This window comes from Cariama cristata, unplaced genomic scaffold (genome assembly GCF_000690535.1).
Source record: "Cariama cristata isolate BGI_N322 unplaced genomic scaffold, ASM69053v1 scaffold28807, whole genome shotgun sequence".
NCBI lineage: Eukaryota > Metazoa > Chordata > Aves > Cariamiformes > Cariamidae > Cariama > Cariama cristata.
The window spans coordinates 1-15,015 of record NW_009627605.1 but is presented as its reverse complement, the minus strand read 5'-3'; the positions used below and the strand labels follow the sequence as shown (position 1 = coordinate 15,015).

Below are 15,015 nucleotides of genomic sequence, written 5' to 3'. Positions count from 1 at the left end.
TGAACTTGCAAATAAATTTAATTCCAAAACAAAAGCAATTATTCTGAATACCCCGCACAACCCTATAGGCAAGGTAAAAGTCCTGCTTTAATGCTACTGTAATTTCAGAGCATGCCTTAAATACTATGATTAACGTATTGTTCCTTATTTTCTTGTATCCCAGGTGTTTACCAGAGAAGAGCTCCAAGTAATAGCTGATCTCTGTATTAAACATGATACCCTATGCATCAGTGATGAGGTGTATGAATGGCTGGTGTATAAAGGAAATAAACACGTTAAAATAGGTACCGATTTTTTGTGGCATCTTAGAAGTGGTTGTGAAATGGTGTTGGAAACATGACTCTCAGAGATAATGGTTGCTGGAGGGAGCTCAAACTTCAAGCTTTGACTATTTCACAATGTTTAGACTCTAAGGAGGAGAGCCCCTCCCTTTTCTGAAAAATACTTTAAAGAATAATTTCCAATTAGAATTTCCAAAGCTCTTAAGTGATTTTGGAGCAGATGTCCATAGAAACCAGTGGGACTGATGCTCATAGATCAGTTATGGTCATCTGAACATCCCATCCTTAATCAGTTAATTTGTTGGCCATGACAAGTATAACTGCTGTTCATGTATGTATATTGGACTGAGCTTTGCTGAAGAACTAATAGAAGGAACAGGGATTAAAACTTCCTTCTCAAAGCACTGTAGAGATAATCAATGAGGGAAATGCATAATGAGGAACACAATTATTTTTGCTCCACTTCTTATAAAAAGGCAAACAAAAAGTATAAAGGTTAGTGCGGAGATAGTGCATGAACACTGTCCCTCCAAAGTGCAGAGACGCTTTTAAATAACGGACATTGAATTCAATGAAGTAAATCACTGCATGGGCAATGTGAAAGCATGCTGAAGTCTTCAGGCAGTATTGCTACAGGGGTACAGCACTATTGCAAGAACAAGCCAGAAAACCAAATAATGATGTGATGTCTCTGTCCCTCTTGTCTTACTTCTCAATCCAAGTTTCACTGAAGTTAGTGGAATCACTCCCACTGTCTCAGAACAAGTGAATCTAGTGCAGGTGACTGAACCCCTTCCTCAATCCTATAATGCTACAGCTAAGCATTTACATAAAAGTTTCTAGCGTGGTGGTCTTGGTTTGGATCTGTTGATGTATTTGGGCTGCCTAAAGTCCAAAACTTCCTTCTTGTATGTATAGGCATTTTCTTTCTGATGGTGGCATCGTGCATGAACTATCTGTTATGATCTACTTATTGTTATAATGAAGGCACATTTCAGTTGTTTGCAATTGACACATCTAGTTGAGATTAAACAATGAAATCAAAAGACCTAAATATAACTTAGACATCAAAAAGCTTAGCTTTTTTCCTGGCTTTACCACTGGTTGAATGCTATATAACTTTGCTTCTATGCTTCAATTCCATATATGTAGAGTAGCAATAAAAGAAACTTTCTGTTAGTTGGGGCTACATCATTGTAAAAACTGAATCTTATAAATAATAAAAAGGAAATTATATCTAAATGACCTTGCAATACTTATTAGCTCAGCTACACAGTTGCTGATCATACAGCTGCAGTACATTGATTGTACTGGCCATGCATAGGCTATGAGTCTGTTTTGAAAGTGACCTAATTTTGTGGCTGTTGTGGTGCCTTGATAGTGATACTTTCTCGAAGACCTTCAGACAGGGAAGAAGGGGAAAATTTTGAGTACAGTCATGTGATAGTAATCTGAGTCAGTGCATCCTAACAAGTTACCACAGTAACTGATCATGTGTGGCTTATCATGTCCCAATTGCAAAGTAAAATGAGTTAAATTAAAGCTTTCTTCATGGGCTTAGCAGGTCATTCATGCAAATAGCCATCCTCAGAACCAAAATCTCTGTGCGTGGTGTAAGGTAATCCATTTTTCTTTGCAATGGCAGCAGGCCTGAACACTCATGTTGTCAGTTACACTTTATCTTGGTGGACAGGTGGTGAATTCTTAAGACACAGTAACTCTATCGTTTGTTAGTATCAGTATATTGTTTGTTAGTATCAGTATTATCATTCTAATGCTTCAAACCAAAACATTTCCAGTTGGACAAAAGGCATTCTGTAGTTTAGCATAAAATGTAAAAATACCATGTAATGACAATGCACATTTAAGCCTGGACAGTTAGTCAGCTAGGTTTAGTACCTGCTCTCTAACGGATCCCATGATATCATCTTTAACTTTAGTGTTAAAATGACTATAAAACCTTCAGAGTAACACCGTAAACAATAACATTATTTCAGTGAAAGAAACAAGTTCTCCTCTTCTTAATTTAAGTTTCTTAGATATTTTTTTTAAGTTTACAAAATATAATACAAAAATAAATGAATGTGTTATTTCACTATTTAAAAACTCTTGTGTTTCCATATTAACCTCTACATATTCCATCAAATGCAGGGACACTTTTTCGTGAGAGATGCAAAATGGATATTGCATCAATTTACAGGGTCTGATGGTGGTTCCTTAATACAACTTAACAGTGGTTGCTAGCCACAGATCATAAAATTAGTACAGGCTTTCTACTGTCAGTGAAGCAGCGTTCTGTAGTGTAGAGCACTTCATTGTGTTTCTGATCATTATCTGACTTCTGTAAAACTGTGAACCTCCCCTAAGTAATGATTAGGGTTGCAGTGGCAGATTGAGAGATGGCATCTCATAACTGAGGATTCTGAACAAGCCTCTCAACAAGCTGAGTGCTATCCCAGGTAACAGGCTTATTATGTGTTAGTTTGCACTTCATTAGTCTTTAAATTGGAGTCAGACTTGGTTATGGTGTCACATAATGATGCTGCCATATGGCACGGAGGAATTTCCCTCTCTAATTAAAACTTGCTGCTTGTAAAAGCAATGGAGCTGCTGCTTCCCTTGTGCCCTTTTGCTGCTGCTATTGTTTGAAATGCCGCTACATTCCAGTCTCCAAGGTTGAATTCTTGTGACTATGTGGCAAAACAGTCTCGCTAGAGGGCATTAGCTTTGAAATTCAATTGTGTTTGCAGTCTGTGAGAGCTAGTTTGGTTGCCTTTAGGAAGTGATCTATACTCTTGACCTAGCTAGGTAGAAGATGCATGTGTTCAAACTGCCTTTTTGTTTTCAAAGTCACAGAGCAGTTGAGTGAATATGGGTGGGCTAATAGGAATGTGAGTTTCTTTCCTGCTGTGTGGTTTCTCTTCTTGGCAAGTGTGCTCAAAAAAATACAATACAGGTTTTCAAATAACTCCAAAGAGTTATACCATGTCTAATGCAGATAACTGCTGCAAAAACTTCCTTGTGAGATCCAGTGGTTTCATTTGGAAAATCTTTGTTCGCTGGTCTCCCTAGAGAGGGGATTTAACAATTGACAGATTCATTAGTAGTAGTTCCAGCATACAAATGAGGTGGAGCTGGATGTTGTTGACCACTACAGTAGTGGTATGACCTTGTCTAACTTTGTGTCTCAGACTTATGTGTGTCTTGATTTGTCTGTTTCTGTTGAAAAGGAATTAAGTTAAAGAGTCCAAATAGAGCTCCCCTGAAGCAGTGTACAGAAAAAAATTTGCAAACTACAGGAAGAGACCTTTGCTCTGTCATCTCTTTGGAAAGGAAACAAAGGATTTTGGTCTCCTTACAGATACAGAGATAGGCCTCCATGTGTCCCTTAATCCTTGCAGACATCTGTAGCTAGCTGCTATTGTGAGTCAGTCCCAGGCCTGTTCAAATTATATAACAAAACGTCATTTATTTACTCACTCTGCTAGTTTTCTGATTCTTATGGTGTTTGGTTCCAGGTTAGAAGTCTTAGTAGTTCTTTTTCTGATGTCTGAGCCAGTGACACTGAACTGGACAATTCTATTAAAATGGCTTGCAGCACCTGAGTTAATGTTGTATATGGTGCTATTATCAGGCATCAGAAATAATGCTTTCTTGAGATGAATGGGTAGCCACTTCTTAAATCATATCTTTCTTATGAATAATTATGCATTTTAGCTGAGGATAACTAACGTAGTTTTCACAAACTATGCCTCTCATTTTCTGCCTCTTCTTTCTCCTTTCATTAATCCTTACCTTCTTTTCATGCCAAAAAGCATTGGCCCATATATCCTTTCTCATTTATTACAGTTGCTATAATTTTAGAATGTTCTCATTGCTTGCTTAGTACGCTGCAATAATATATCAACATACAGCTCTGAGCTAGGGGCAGGACAGTTTTTCTAGCTGCATGGAATGTGTGAGTGCACTTGTACCCAATTAATTTTATTTTATATACAGCTATGTTGCCAGGTATGTGGGAAAGAACAATAACTATAGGAAGTGCTGGAAAAACATATAGTGTAACTGGCTGGAAGGTAAGAAGAATCAGTATAAAAGAGTTCAGTTATGTAAATAACAGAATTCGTTTATTACATTAAAAAAGCCTCTGTTTTTATGACCTGTCTTTTGAAAGCTTCTGACAAATCTCCGTGTCTCTAAAACATGAAGATAGCACTCAGTTGGAGCAATTACCTATCTCAAACAGACATGTTTTAATTCTCGTCTCTTGATTAAGAAGCTCTTGTGAAAAAATAATACTAAAAAAAATAAACACAGTATGATTTGTTCCAAACCAGTCAAGATTCTTGGATGGCTATTATCATAAACATGGGTGTTATCATATTTTAACTTTCCAGTTTTATGGTGATATTTTCAGATTGTGTGGAATGGCTCATATTTCTGTAAAATATTTAATGATAACATTTTGCTTGACTTCGAAGTACATATCAGAAAGTAAACAAAAATATTTAACCATTTGGCAACTAAATTCTTTCTTCTTCGTTACCTATGTCCAAACTGAACCATGACATATATGATTCAGTAGTGAGCTTGTTTTATGCTCAAACCACCTTTGACACAGGAGCTTATGAGATGGAAAGATTCTAAAACAATTAGGAATAATATTCCTAATAAATACTCAGTTTGATTTCTAATCCTTGTTATATGAAGAGTTAAAGGTTTGCTCAGTACCCTAGGAAAGATAGGGATAAGTGAAACTATAACTGTTGTCTCAAGTCTAGAATTTTTTTTATGGCATCATTCAGCAAACTTTGTGTAAACCAGCTCTTTTCCTAATTCTTTATCGAAACAAATTGAGTACCAATTCTTAAAACAGGAAAACTTGAGACATTGGCTAATTTTAATTCTTTGTTAATTTTTAGTAACACCACTGCTGTAAGCATAACATATGCATGCTTTCTTCCCTTAGCTTGGTTGGTCTATTGGCCCCCAGAACCTGATTAAGCATTTGCAAGTTGTTCACCAAAATACACTGTATACTTGCCCAACTCCATTACAGGTAGGTACACGTGGGGCAGAGGATTATTTTCTGGTGTAGCAAAACTGTAGGCCTTACTGTAATAAAACAATAATCACAACAATGAATTTTTAGTTGTCAAAACATGTACTCTGGGGTGCAGGAAGTGGAGACAAATTTGATCAGCTCACCAGACATCAAAAAACCCCCACCAAACCCCCACAGTCTTGTAGATTCTTTCTTCTTTCACCTCCAAACCGCTCCTTCTCGCATAAAACGTGACAATCTTAGTGGTTTCCTAGCAAATATAAATAAAATTTGTTGCCATAAGGTCTTGTTTTACTGAGCATTCTCTCTGTCTACTAGTTTCTAGTATTGTATGATACATTATTATCAATAATTTAAACAGCTTCAATTCAGATTGTAAACCCTTGTGTCAAGGACTGTAACTTCTGTATGTGATTAGTGCCTAGCAAACCATTGGGTGCCTTGGGTGTTGCCCCAGCACAAAGTAACAAACAAATTACACACTTGGACATAACTTGTGTAACTTGTATGTGCTGGCTTGCTTAATAAGGGTCAGAATCGAAGAAAAATCCACATGATTTTGGTAGGAAGTGAGTGTCTGTGAGTTTACTGAGTGTCCATGAGTACTTTGAACATTGATTATGTTTCCAGGAGGCTTTGGCACAAGCGTTTTGGATAGACTATAAACGCATGGATGACCCAGACTGCTATTTTTACTCACTGTCTCGAGAGCTGGAAAGCAAGCGTGATCGGATGGCTCAGCTACTTCAAGAAGCTGGACTAAAGCCTGTCATTCCAGATGGAGGATACTTTATGATTGTTGATGTTTCTACATTAAGTTAGTATAAAATTTATTAAAAAGGGTGTGGAAAGCAAATATTATAGTTAATCTGAAAACGCAACTTTAATTTTAAACTATATTCTCATGTCATGTTTGCATAACGTTGTCAGAAGTACTAACTGGGACTGAAATTTTCTGTTTCACCTTAGCCTGGGAGGTAGATTTTATAAGCTCCAGCAAAGCCTTTATTTGTGATCCTAACTACTGTCTGTGTTTTGCAAAGCTTTGGCAAGATTTTAGGGAGGATAAAGGAGGTGGATAAAAATCTCTGTTTTCAAAGGATCTATGATTATGAAGAATTTTGAGAGCCACACACCTGGCTTAATATCCTGAGTTCATAACATTTCTACTTTCCCCTTTCTGTTTTGGTTGGTTTGTTTGTTTTTCTTAATCTGAAGTCATACCCTGAAGGCTCTTTGAGGCATTTCTAAACACTGTAAAATGCTACGAAATTTTACAATACCTTTTGGAAATTCAGGTTATGGTAACTTCGGAGGAAAAATTCCCATGGGGGAATGTTTTCTAGTTCCACATTTTTCACTAACTGGTCCTAATGGCACTTGTCGTTCACACAGAAATGTTTAAACACAGCTGGACCTTGCAGTGCTACCATGTGTCAGAAAGTTTTAGATACTCCAGTTTCACAGATGAGAAAACTGCAGTTGCAGTGATTATTGCTGTCCATGCAATGAATACACTCTTCAGTACCTTCCACAGTCCTGATCCCTCAATAATCCAGACTTGAGGACTTCTTGGAGTACTGCATGGCTTTCTTCTAAGCTACATGTCTGAATTTGCTTTGAATGGAAAGGTTCAATCTGTAGGCCTGTTTTAATTGTTATACTGTATATTTTTAATTACATTTTAAAATAAAAGCATACATCTTTATTCTTAAGTATTAACTATAATAAAGTGCTGTTAATGAATGCCTTCCCAATGGAGTCTAGGAAATCTTACAACATGTTTGTTTTAAATTTAATTTTTTTAGATGTGGATCTCTCTGATGTAGATGAGAAACAACCTTATGATTATAAATTTGTCAAATGGATGATAACATCTAAGGTAAGGTGTCTTAGTCATACTCTAGTTTTAGAAATGCTTTTCTATTGACAGCAAGAGCAGTGCAACCGTACTTATTAAATAATGTAGTACAGATACTCCATTCAAAATATTATTTGGTGTATATAGTAACTGCTGATAATCTTGTGGCTAAAATATTGCTAAATATGCTGAAAATATACCCTGTAGGTTTGTGTTACGTCCCAGCACTTTTCTTTCAGCATGCTTAAATGCTAGTTGTACAAAAGTACCTTTGAAATGTTTTGCCTAAGAAAAATACTTTGAATTTAATTAAGCCTAGCCAGTGCATACAAAACTGAACCTTGTCTTTCCCTCACATGTTGGGAGGGAGAGTTCTAGAAATCGAATAGTAAAATCATCATGCTTAAACCCGATTTTTCTTATACATATATAAAATAAGCAAATATTTATGTTTCAGAAGCTGTCGGCAATTCCTCTTTCAGCATTCTGTGGTCCTGAGACAAAAAGCCAGTTTGAAAAATATATACGTTTTTGCTTCATTAAGGTAAATTTGTGTCCTGGGAAGACTTAAGATGCCTAAAAATCAATGCAGTACAGAAATCTGCAAGAGACTGTTACATTTTGCCCAGGATCTCTTGAGTCGGATGGTTTTAGGAACAGAAAGGTAACGTGATGTAAAATTCAGCACAAAGTAGCTTCAACTGTCTTTTTGCACAGGGACTTTAAACCATAAATGTGGGTGGTGTGGCTAAGAAGGGGCAACTGACAGAGAACAACTGGGTGGGTAAGCCTTTTTTAGCTTACTCTATTGATTTTTAAAAACATTCTTGACCAGTGGTGACAATTAAAATGAGTGACACAGGTACGCTATCAATTAAGGTGAGTTCTGTAATCCAGAGCAGAGCATAATTGTGTAGCAGCATGGTTACCCCATGCCCATTCAGTTTCCAACAACAAAAACAGTGAAGAGGTCACCTTCAAGTTCAGCTCACTTGCCTGAAAATACATAGGGTTTCACACAAGCTCCAAAGTTACAAAAGAAAACAAAGACACGCAAGAAAGTTATCTTGCATGTTTTTTGTGAATTGGCTGACTTTTGCCATTTTGTGGCCACCTCGTTTTCACATATTCTTCCTCCTGTTGAATCTGTTCTTGAAAAGACTGAAAGACTTTGGGGACAGGTACATAAGCTTTCATAAGCCCACAGCCTTAAGACGTTTCCCAGTTGTTCTGTAACAGAGTCAGCATAATGGAACATGTGCAACTTCTTAACTGTTCTAGTATAAAGATTGGAGCCTTAGCTTGAACCAGTAATGAAGGGGAGTTTCTGCTTGTGTTACTTAGTTCTTTTGATGAGGTATGAAGACTATGATACAAACTGAGCCAGTAACGACCAGGATGAAACTTGCTGGTTGTAAATGTGCCTTGCCCAGGATGAACAGCACTAATCATGTCAAGTTAAAGACTACTTGTATGACTCACCAGGTTGTAGCCAAGCCACACAACTGGCCAGTGGATAGATTACCCATATTTAGAGGGATTACGTTTAAGTAGTTCACAGCATAACTTGGTTGCCTGGAGATTTAAAAATCCTAAATGTACACATAAAGATTAGGAAACTATGCTAGCATGTCTCCAATATAGAGCTGCCAAGTACATCACTGCATAAATGCCAGGCATTTGTATAAGAAGTATTGCTTTCATTAAATTTGATAGGATGAATGCTGAGAAAATATGTTCTCTTTTGAATATACCTAATAAATTTTTACAAGGAATCAGCATTGAATTCTTTGTGTAGTCTAGATTTGTAGCTATAACTGTTAATGAAAAACTGACAAGCAGACATTTACACGATGCGAGTGAAACTGCCAAATATTGATTTGGGATGATATAATCATGACTGCTACTTTCTTTTCAAGAACTCCATACTTGCAGTAATAGTGGTATTCCTTGTTTTGCAGAAAGACAGCACACTAGATGCAGCTGAAGTGATCCTGAAGAACTGGAATAAACAGACAGCCTGATTTTTCTTGTTACCTCTTCCATCCGGTATAATAATTAATAGCGGGGGGGGGGGTATTCCAAAATTAAAAAAATAATTAATAGCGGGGGGGGGGTTATTCCAAATTTAAGAACAAATAACTTAATACAGTAAAGAATTAATATGATATTGTACATAACTTTGTGCTGCCACCTACTGAGGAGTTAAAACAATGATTTACTGAAATATGTATAATGCAACTCAGATTCTATTTTCAGTCTTTTCAAAATCAATTACTTTTTTCCTAAAAAAAAAAAAAATCTATGGATTCACTTCTTTTACTGAAAGACAAAAATTTGTAGGACTGTGTAAAAGAAAGAGATGATACAGGTATTTTAAAACTTACAAGAAAAAAGTGGGAGGTGTTTTTGTTATGAGGTAGTATAGGAACTAGGGGTGAGACTTAAACATTGTGGTCTGTGAAACCCAGTAGTCTGCAGTGGAGGAAAATTAAGATATGCCTCATATTAGATAACTGCAGTGACTTTTTACATACATATCTACCTACCCTGTCCATGCACAAATTGCATCACTTTATTTAAAGTGATTGAGTTGAATCAATATGGTGCGTATACTATAGGCAAGATTGAAAAGTGGTAAGTTGTATAATTACTATTTTATTTTCCCACAATAGTCATGTTTGCTGTTTAGAAAGTATTCAGCCCTCAATAAAATTATAAAAGTGGCATCCAGAACAGGAATTCTATTTACTCATGTCTACCTAGTTATTTATTTATTACATGGATGAATCTACAAAGCAAAGTAGAAGACTTTGCTTTAGAGGCTCCTTCACAATCAGTTGTACAGTGACATAATTAATCCTGTCATCCTTTTTCTTACCATGTTCACAACATTGGTAACTTCACAGCAAACTAATTTCAAACTCTTTAGATCTAGGAGGACCATGGAGATGGGCCTAATACTGTGCTATGAAGTGCAACTAACTTTCTTTCAAGCTCAGTTGATAAAGGGCTGTTTCAAAAGAGATCAATATAGAGAATTCCTTTCTAGTTGCCTCCTATTTCAGTTCTCTCTATGATCTTTTCATCTGTGGATGGGTTTCCCACTAGCAGAAGCAATCCAGGTAGGTAATCTTTTAAGGCTGTGTGTTATATTCTCCATAGTGTTTCTATATTCTTCCCATAGGCCTTATGATGGAAAGCCTGAACAAATTAAATAACTAGTTTTGCAAATATTTTACTCATTCTGTGATCGCACAGCTGGAATCTTAACTGAATTTTCATCAGACTGTGACCATGGCCAGGGCCTAAAAAAAAAGTATAGAAACTGGATTGTGAGAACAGCTGCTAGGCTTTTTCATTAGTACCTCTCAGGCTTTTGGGAGTCCAGTAGCTGGGACTTCTGTCGTCTTGGTAGCTGTCATGCACTGCCATTCCCCGAATCTCACCAGAAGATGGTTGGCTGTATTTTTAAGGTGGTAGGTAGTCTTTGCATAGAAAAATCAATTTAGTAATTAAAATTATTTAATTGAAACTTAAGCAAGAATTTCATGTGGAAATTCCTACACTAAATTCCAGGAGGAACTATTTTTTTAAGATACTAAATTTCTGTGAAATCTACAATCTATTTTACAAGGAGTTTAAAATCTGTTTATGTAAGTTGCACTGGGGAGCTGTACTGTTGCAGGAACTAAGAGGGCAGTGCAACAGTCTATTGAGCTACATGATAATTTGGGAAAGGAAAATGTAAAATAGTTACTGCTTTAATTGAAAAGTAAATTTTTATAAAATTAAGCAAATTTTTCTAGCATAAGTACATGGTAAAAACATAGGCTTCTATGAAATGGTTGTATGATTATGTGAATCAAAATGTTCTAATTTCTTAAGCCTCTGAAATAATACAAAATAATAAAATATTTTAATTTTGATTTCTTGTCCTTGAAACAGGTGCTTCTCAATGCAATTAAACATTAAGCAAGTAATATTATTTTCACCATTATTATATATAAAAAGTTTTAAAGATCATTGCATCATGCTTCTCTTGAAGATAACTGCTACAGAGTAGAATTCTCCAAGTACTTTTAAAAACCTGATTTCTATAATCAGATTTCCCTGAGATAGCTGTGTTGTTAGCATGTGACCACATACATAATTGGGTTATGTGGCCTCACAACAGTAGTAAGGTATTAAGAGTTCTTCCATTCACCTCTCTTTACTATGTTTTCATGCTCTGTTGGGGAAAAAAAAAAAGCAAGCACTGCACTGGTTCTGAAAGACTTGATGTAACACGCTTATATTACTCTCACTGGCAAAGGGGACACCCTGTGTAAAATCAGTATAGAATATGCATGAAAGAAAAAATGATATGCAGGGCTGAAGAGGAAGTTAAGAAAACTATGGCAAAATAATTTTTCCACTGTTATGGTTGACTGTTTCAAATATTTCACCAGTATGCTAATAGGTTGCCTGCTAAAACATCAAATTTGAGTTGGGACACACAGGTGGCCGATGTTTAAAGATAGCTCTGCACTGTGTGTAGATGCAGAGCCTTACTCTCGTGTATGGGTTTTGGCTGGGATAGAGTTAATTTTCTTCCTAGTAGCTAGTACAGGGCTATGTTTCCGATTTGTGCTCAAAACAGTGTTGGTAACACACATGTTTTAGTTACTGCGGAGCAGTGCTTACACAGATTTAAGGCCTTTTCTGCCTCTGACTGCCCTGCCAGTGAGTAGGTTGGAGGTGCACAACAAATTGGGAGGCGACACAGCTGGGACAGCTGACCCCAACTGACCAAAGGGAGATTGTATTCCATACCATATGATGTCATGCTCGGCAATAAAACTGGGGGGGAGGTTGAGGGGGGGGCTGCTGCTTGGGGACTGCCTGGACATCAGTTGGTTGGTGGTGAGCAACTGTTTTCATTTGCATCACTTGTCTTTCTTGGGCTTTACTTTCCTCTCTCTTTAATATTGTTTTTTGTCTTTTCCTTACAATTTTTTAAAATTATTATTATTTCTTTTTAAATATTAAACTGTTTTTATCTCAGCTCACAAGTTTCTTTCTCATTTTTACCCTTCCTATTCTCCCCTCATCCCACTGGGGCAAGGAGTAGTGAGTGAGCAGCTGTGTGGTGCTTAGTTGCTGTCTGGGGTTAAACAACGACCCTCATGTTATAGGACCCATTGTATTAGAACCAAGTAGTTTAAATTTCTTTTTTCTTATTTTGTCCAGGTGCTATAATGTGGTAATCTTTTTGTTTCAACAAATGTCTGAACACATAAGATGCAGCACAGAGATGAATTAACATACCAAGCATAATTCAGCTGCTCTGGCTATTTATTGTTTCCTTCATTTGCTCCTTGGAGGCATTTGACTGACATCTGCTTTTTTAACAAAATGACTGTTGGCTAAATCAACAAACCATTACAAAGGACCTTTAGACATACAACTAAGAACCAGTGACTTGTTTTCATTAATGTAGTGTTCATTGTGTTTGCAAATGCATCTGAATATCCCATTGCATTGTTGTTGAAATGATGCTGGTAATATTAGCAATCTAAGAATTGTGATTTAATTACACTTTTATTACTGACAGTAGTTAGCATGAGATACTTTGGTTGAAATTTTAGGAAACTCCAGAATGACCAATTAAGTAAGTTTTAAAATAGGATTATTGTTGTAACTACAGTGATGGGAAAGGACAGATACAGCTGGGGACAGCAAGGTGAACTTTCCGTAAGTTATTAAAATGATCTGTGGTTGACAGAGACTGTTAATAGCAGTATTCCCATCTGCCACATCAACCACTTTTTTTTTGCTGCTTGTGGACAAAGCGATTGAAAAATTTCTGCAGTCAGGGAATAAAGATATGCTGAGATATGATCTATTATATTTTTTGCAATACTTTTGAAAATGATTGTCTTTCTCTGGTGGAAATTAAACTCTTTCAATTCTAGTTAATGAGAACAGGGTCAGGAGGGACCTGCTGTTGATGGTGACTGCCAGCAGAAGATCCTTTTCATAGAATGGATTATATGAGAAGTCAGGACAAACCTGGATAGCTTGATGGGACTGAGAGTGTTGATGGGACACATCTGGTACAGACACCGCTACATACAATTTCAGAGGCTATGGGGAAATTTAATGTCGCATGCTATATTCACATTGGCAGTTACAGTGATTTTTTTTTTTATGATTACTATTTCGTCTTTTAGCTTTATTGAGCATTTGTGAAAAAGGTCATTGAAAATGGAAAAAGACAAGCTTTATATTTTAGCATCTGTATCTTCTAACAGTTCAGCTTCCTTTTATTCCAAAAGTTACATATTTTTTTTAAAATTTAAGGAATATGTTGGCAAGTTCAAACTAGCTCGTTTTCAACCTGCACACAGCATTTCAGTCAGCTGAAAAGTGTTTAGAAGTTGTGTGACAATGAATTTGACTCAATATTAGCAAGAATTAAGAGAACTTTTCAACCCTGCTGAATTTCCTTCTTTGAGCTAGCAAATTGAAAAATATTCTTGTTGTATAGTGAAGACGTCATCTTAAGCGGTATGAACAGTCCTTTGTATCTGATTAATAGCTAATTTACAACTCTTCAGAGACTTCAATACTGATCACTTTGACGCATTGAAGTAATAGCACTTTCCAAAATCTGTAGACCCTGCTGTCCTATTCATCCATCTCTTTATCAGTGAGGAAAGGCTCACATCAAAAGAACATTTTTTTTTTCCCCCACTGTTCTACAGCTTGGGCTTGAAAACCTGTTTCTTCTGCTCAATATACAGACTAATTTTGTATATGGATAGTCTCTTGGGGAATTAGAGTCTGGGCTGGAGTCCAGTGCTGGAGGGCTTTTGCAGCAGTTCTTGTGGGTTTCTCCTCTTTGGCCTGATGTTTGCTGCCAAGGTGGGTGCAAGGGAGATAGACAGAAAGGGAGCCGATCACATCATGCAGGATTCTGTAGGGTAAAATGGGAAACCCACACAAACCAGCAGGGGTGTATGTGTGCATCTGCTTGAGTCAGGCTGAGCGTCTGTGCGTGGCCTGTTTGCCAAGGGCTACACCATGAGTCACAGCCAGACTGCCACAGTCGGCCTGTGGGTCCTGCAGAAGGGCCAGGTCTTTCTCATGGTCCAAGCAGCTAAGTGGCAAACCAGAACAGCTGTAGCAGATGATGCCAGAAAGGGGAACTAAACTTGTCTTGTCTTCCCCTTTCTGGGAATTGGTCTCTGCTTGGTCTCAGTTCCAGAGCCAAGAACATGTTCTGATGCAGGCACTTCTGTGCAAACTCCAGCAGTTTTGCTTAAACTTGTTTTCTGCAGTATTTCACCAAACTGCTGGAGTTTGCACAGAAACAGCTGAAGTGGAGGCATGTCCCATGGGTGGCTCTGCTTTGGCACAGCAGTGGCAGCGTGGCGACAAGCAGGCTGGCAGGGTGAATTTCTGTAGGGTCCGTCAGCAGGACGTGGCTGTGCTCCTCATGCTCCTGCCTTCGCCTTGTGTCATGGCTTACCGAAGCAGGAAGGTTCCAGCTCAGCCTCCTGCAGTGCACGCATTTTAACTGAGGGGGGCTTTCTCAGCCCACAGCCCCGAGGTACCACGCATCGTTTGATTTATTAGAACAAGCTGCCCTCACTGCCAACGGGCCCACGCCACAGGCTGGATCCCTGCTCGCCCCTGCCCTCGCCATTCCCTCGGGTGGCCAAGCCCTGCCCGCAAGCAGCCCGGGGGCCCGGGCCTTCAGCTGCACGCGGGGCTCAGCCCCGGCCGCTCCACAAGCGCCAGGATGCGACCAAGCAGCAGCC

At 37.8% G+C, this 15,015-nt stretch overlaps 1 protein-coding gene across 1 annotated transcript in view; it reads left to right on the top strand.

The window, feature by feature from the left end:
- The window catches only part of CCBL2 (cysteine conjugate-beta lyase 2), a 20,040-nt gene extending 10,809 nt beyond the window's left edge, over positions 1–9,231 (top strand). Inside the window, 8 exon segments of the mRNA XM_009704505.1 lie at positions 1–73; positions 164–284; positions 4,281–4,357; positions 5,251–5,340; positions 5,977–6,163; positions 7,155–7,228; positions 7,665–7,751; positions 9,169–9,231. The exon segment at positions 1–73 is cut by the window's left edge and continues 2 nt beyond it. Coding sequence (XP_009702807.1) covers positions 1–73; positions 164–284; positions 4,281–4,357; positions 5,251–5,340; positions 5,977–6,163; positions 7,155–7,228; positions 7,665–7,751; positions 9,169–9,231 — 772 coding nt within the window.
- Positions 9,232–15,015: the final 5,784 nt, after the last annotated feature.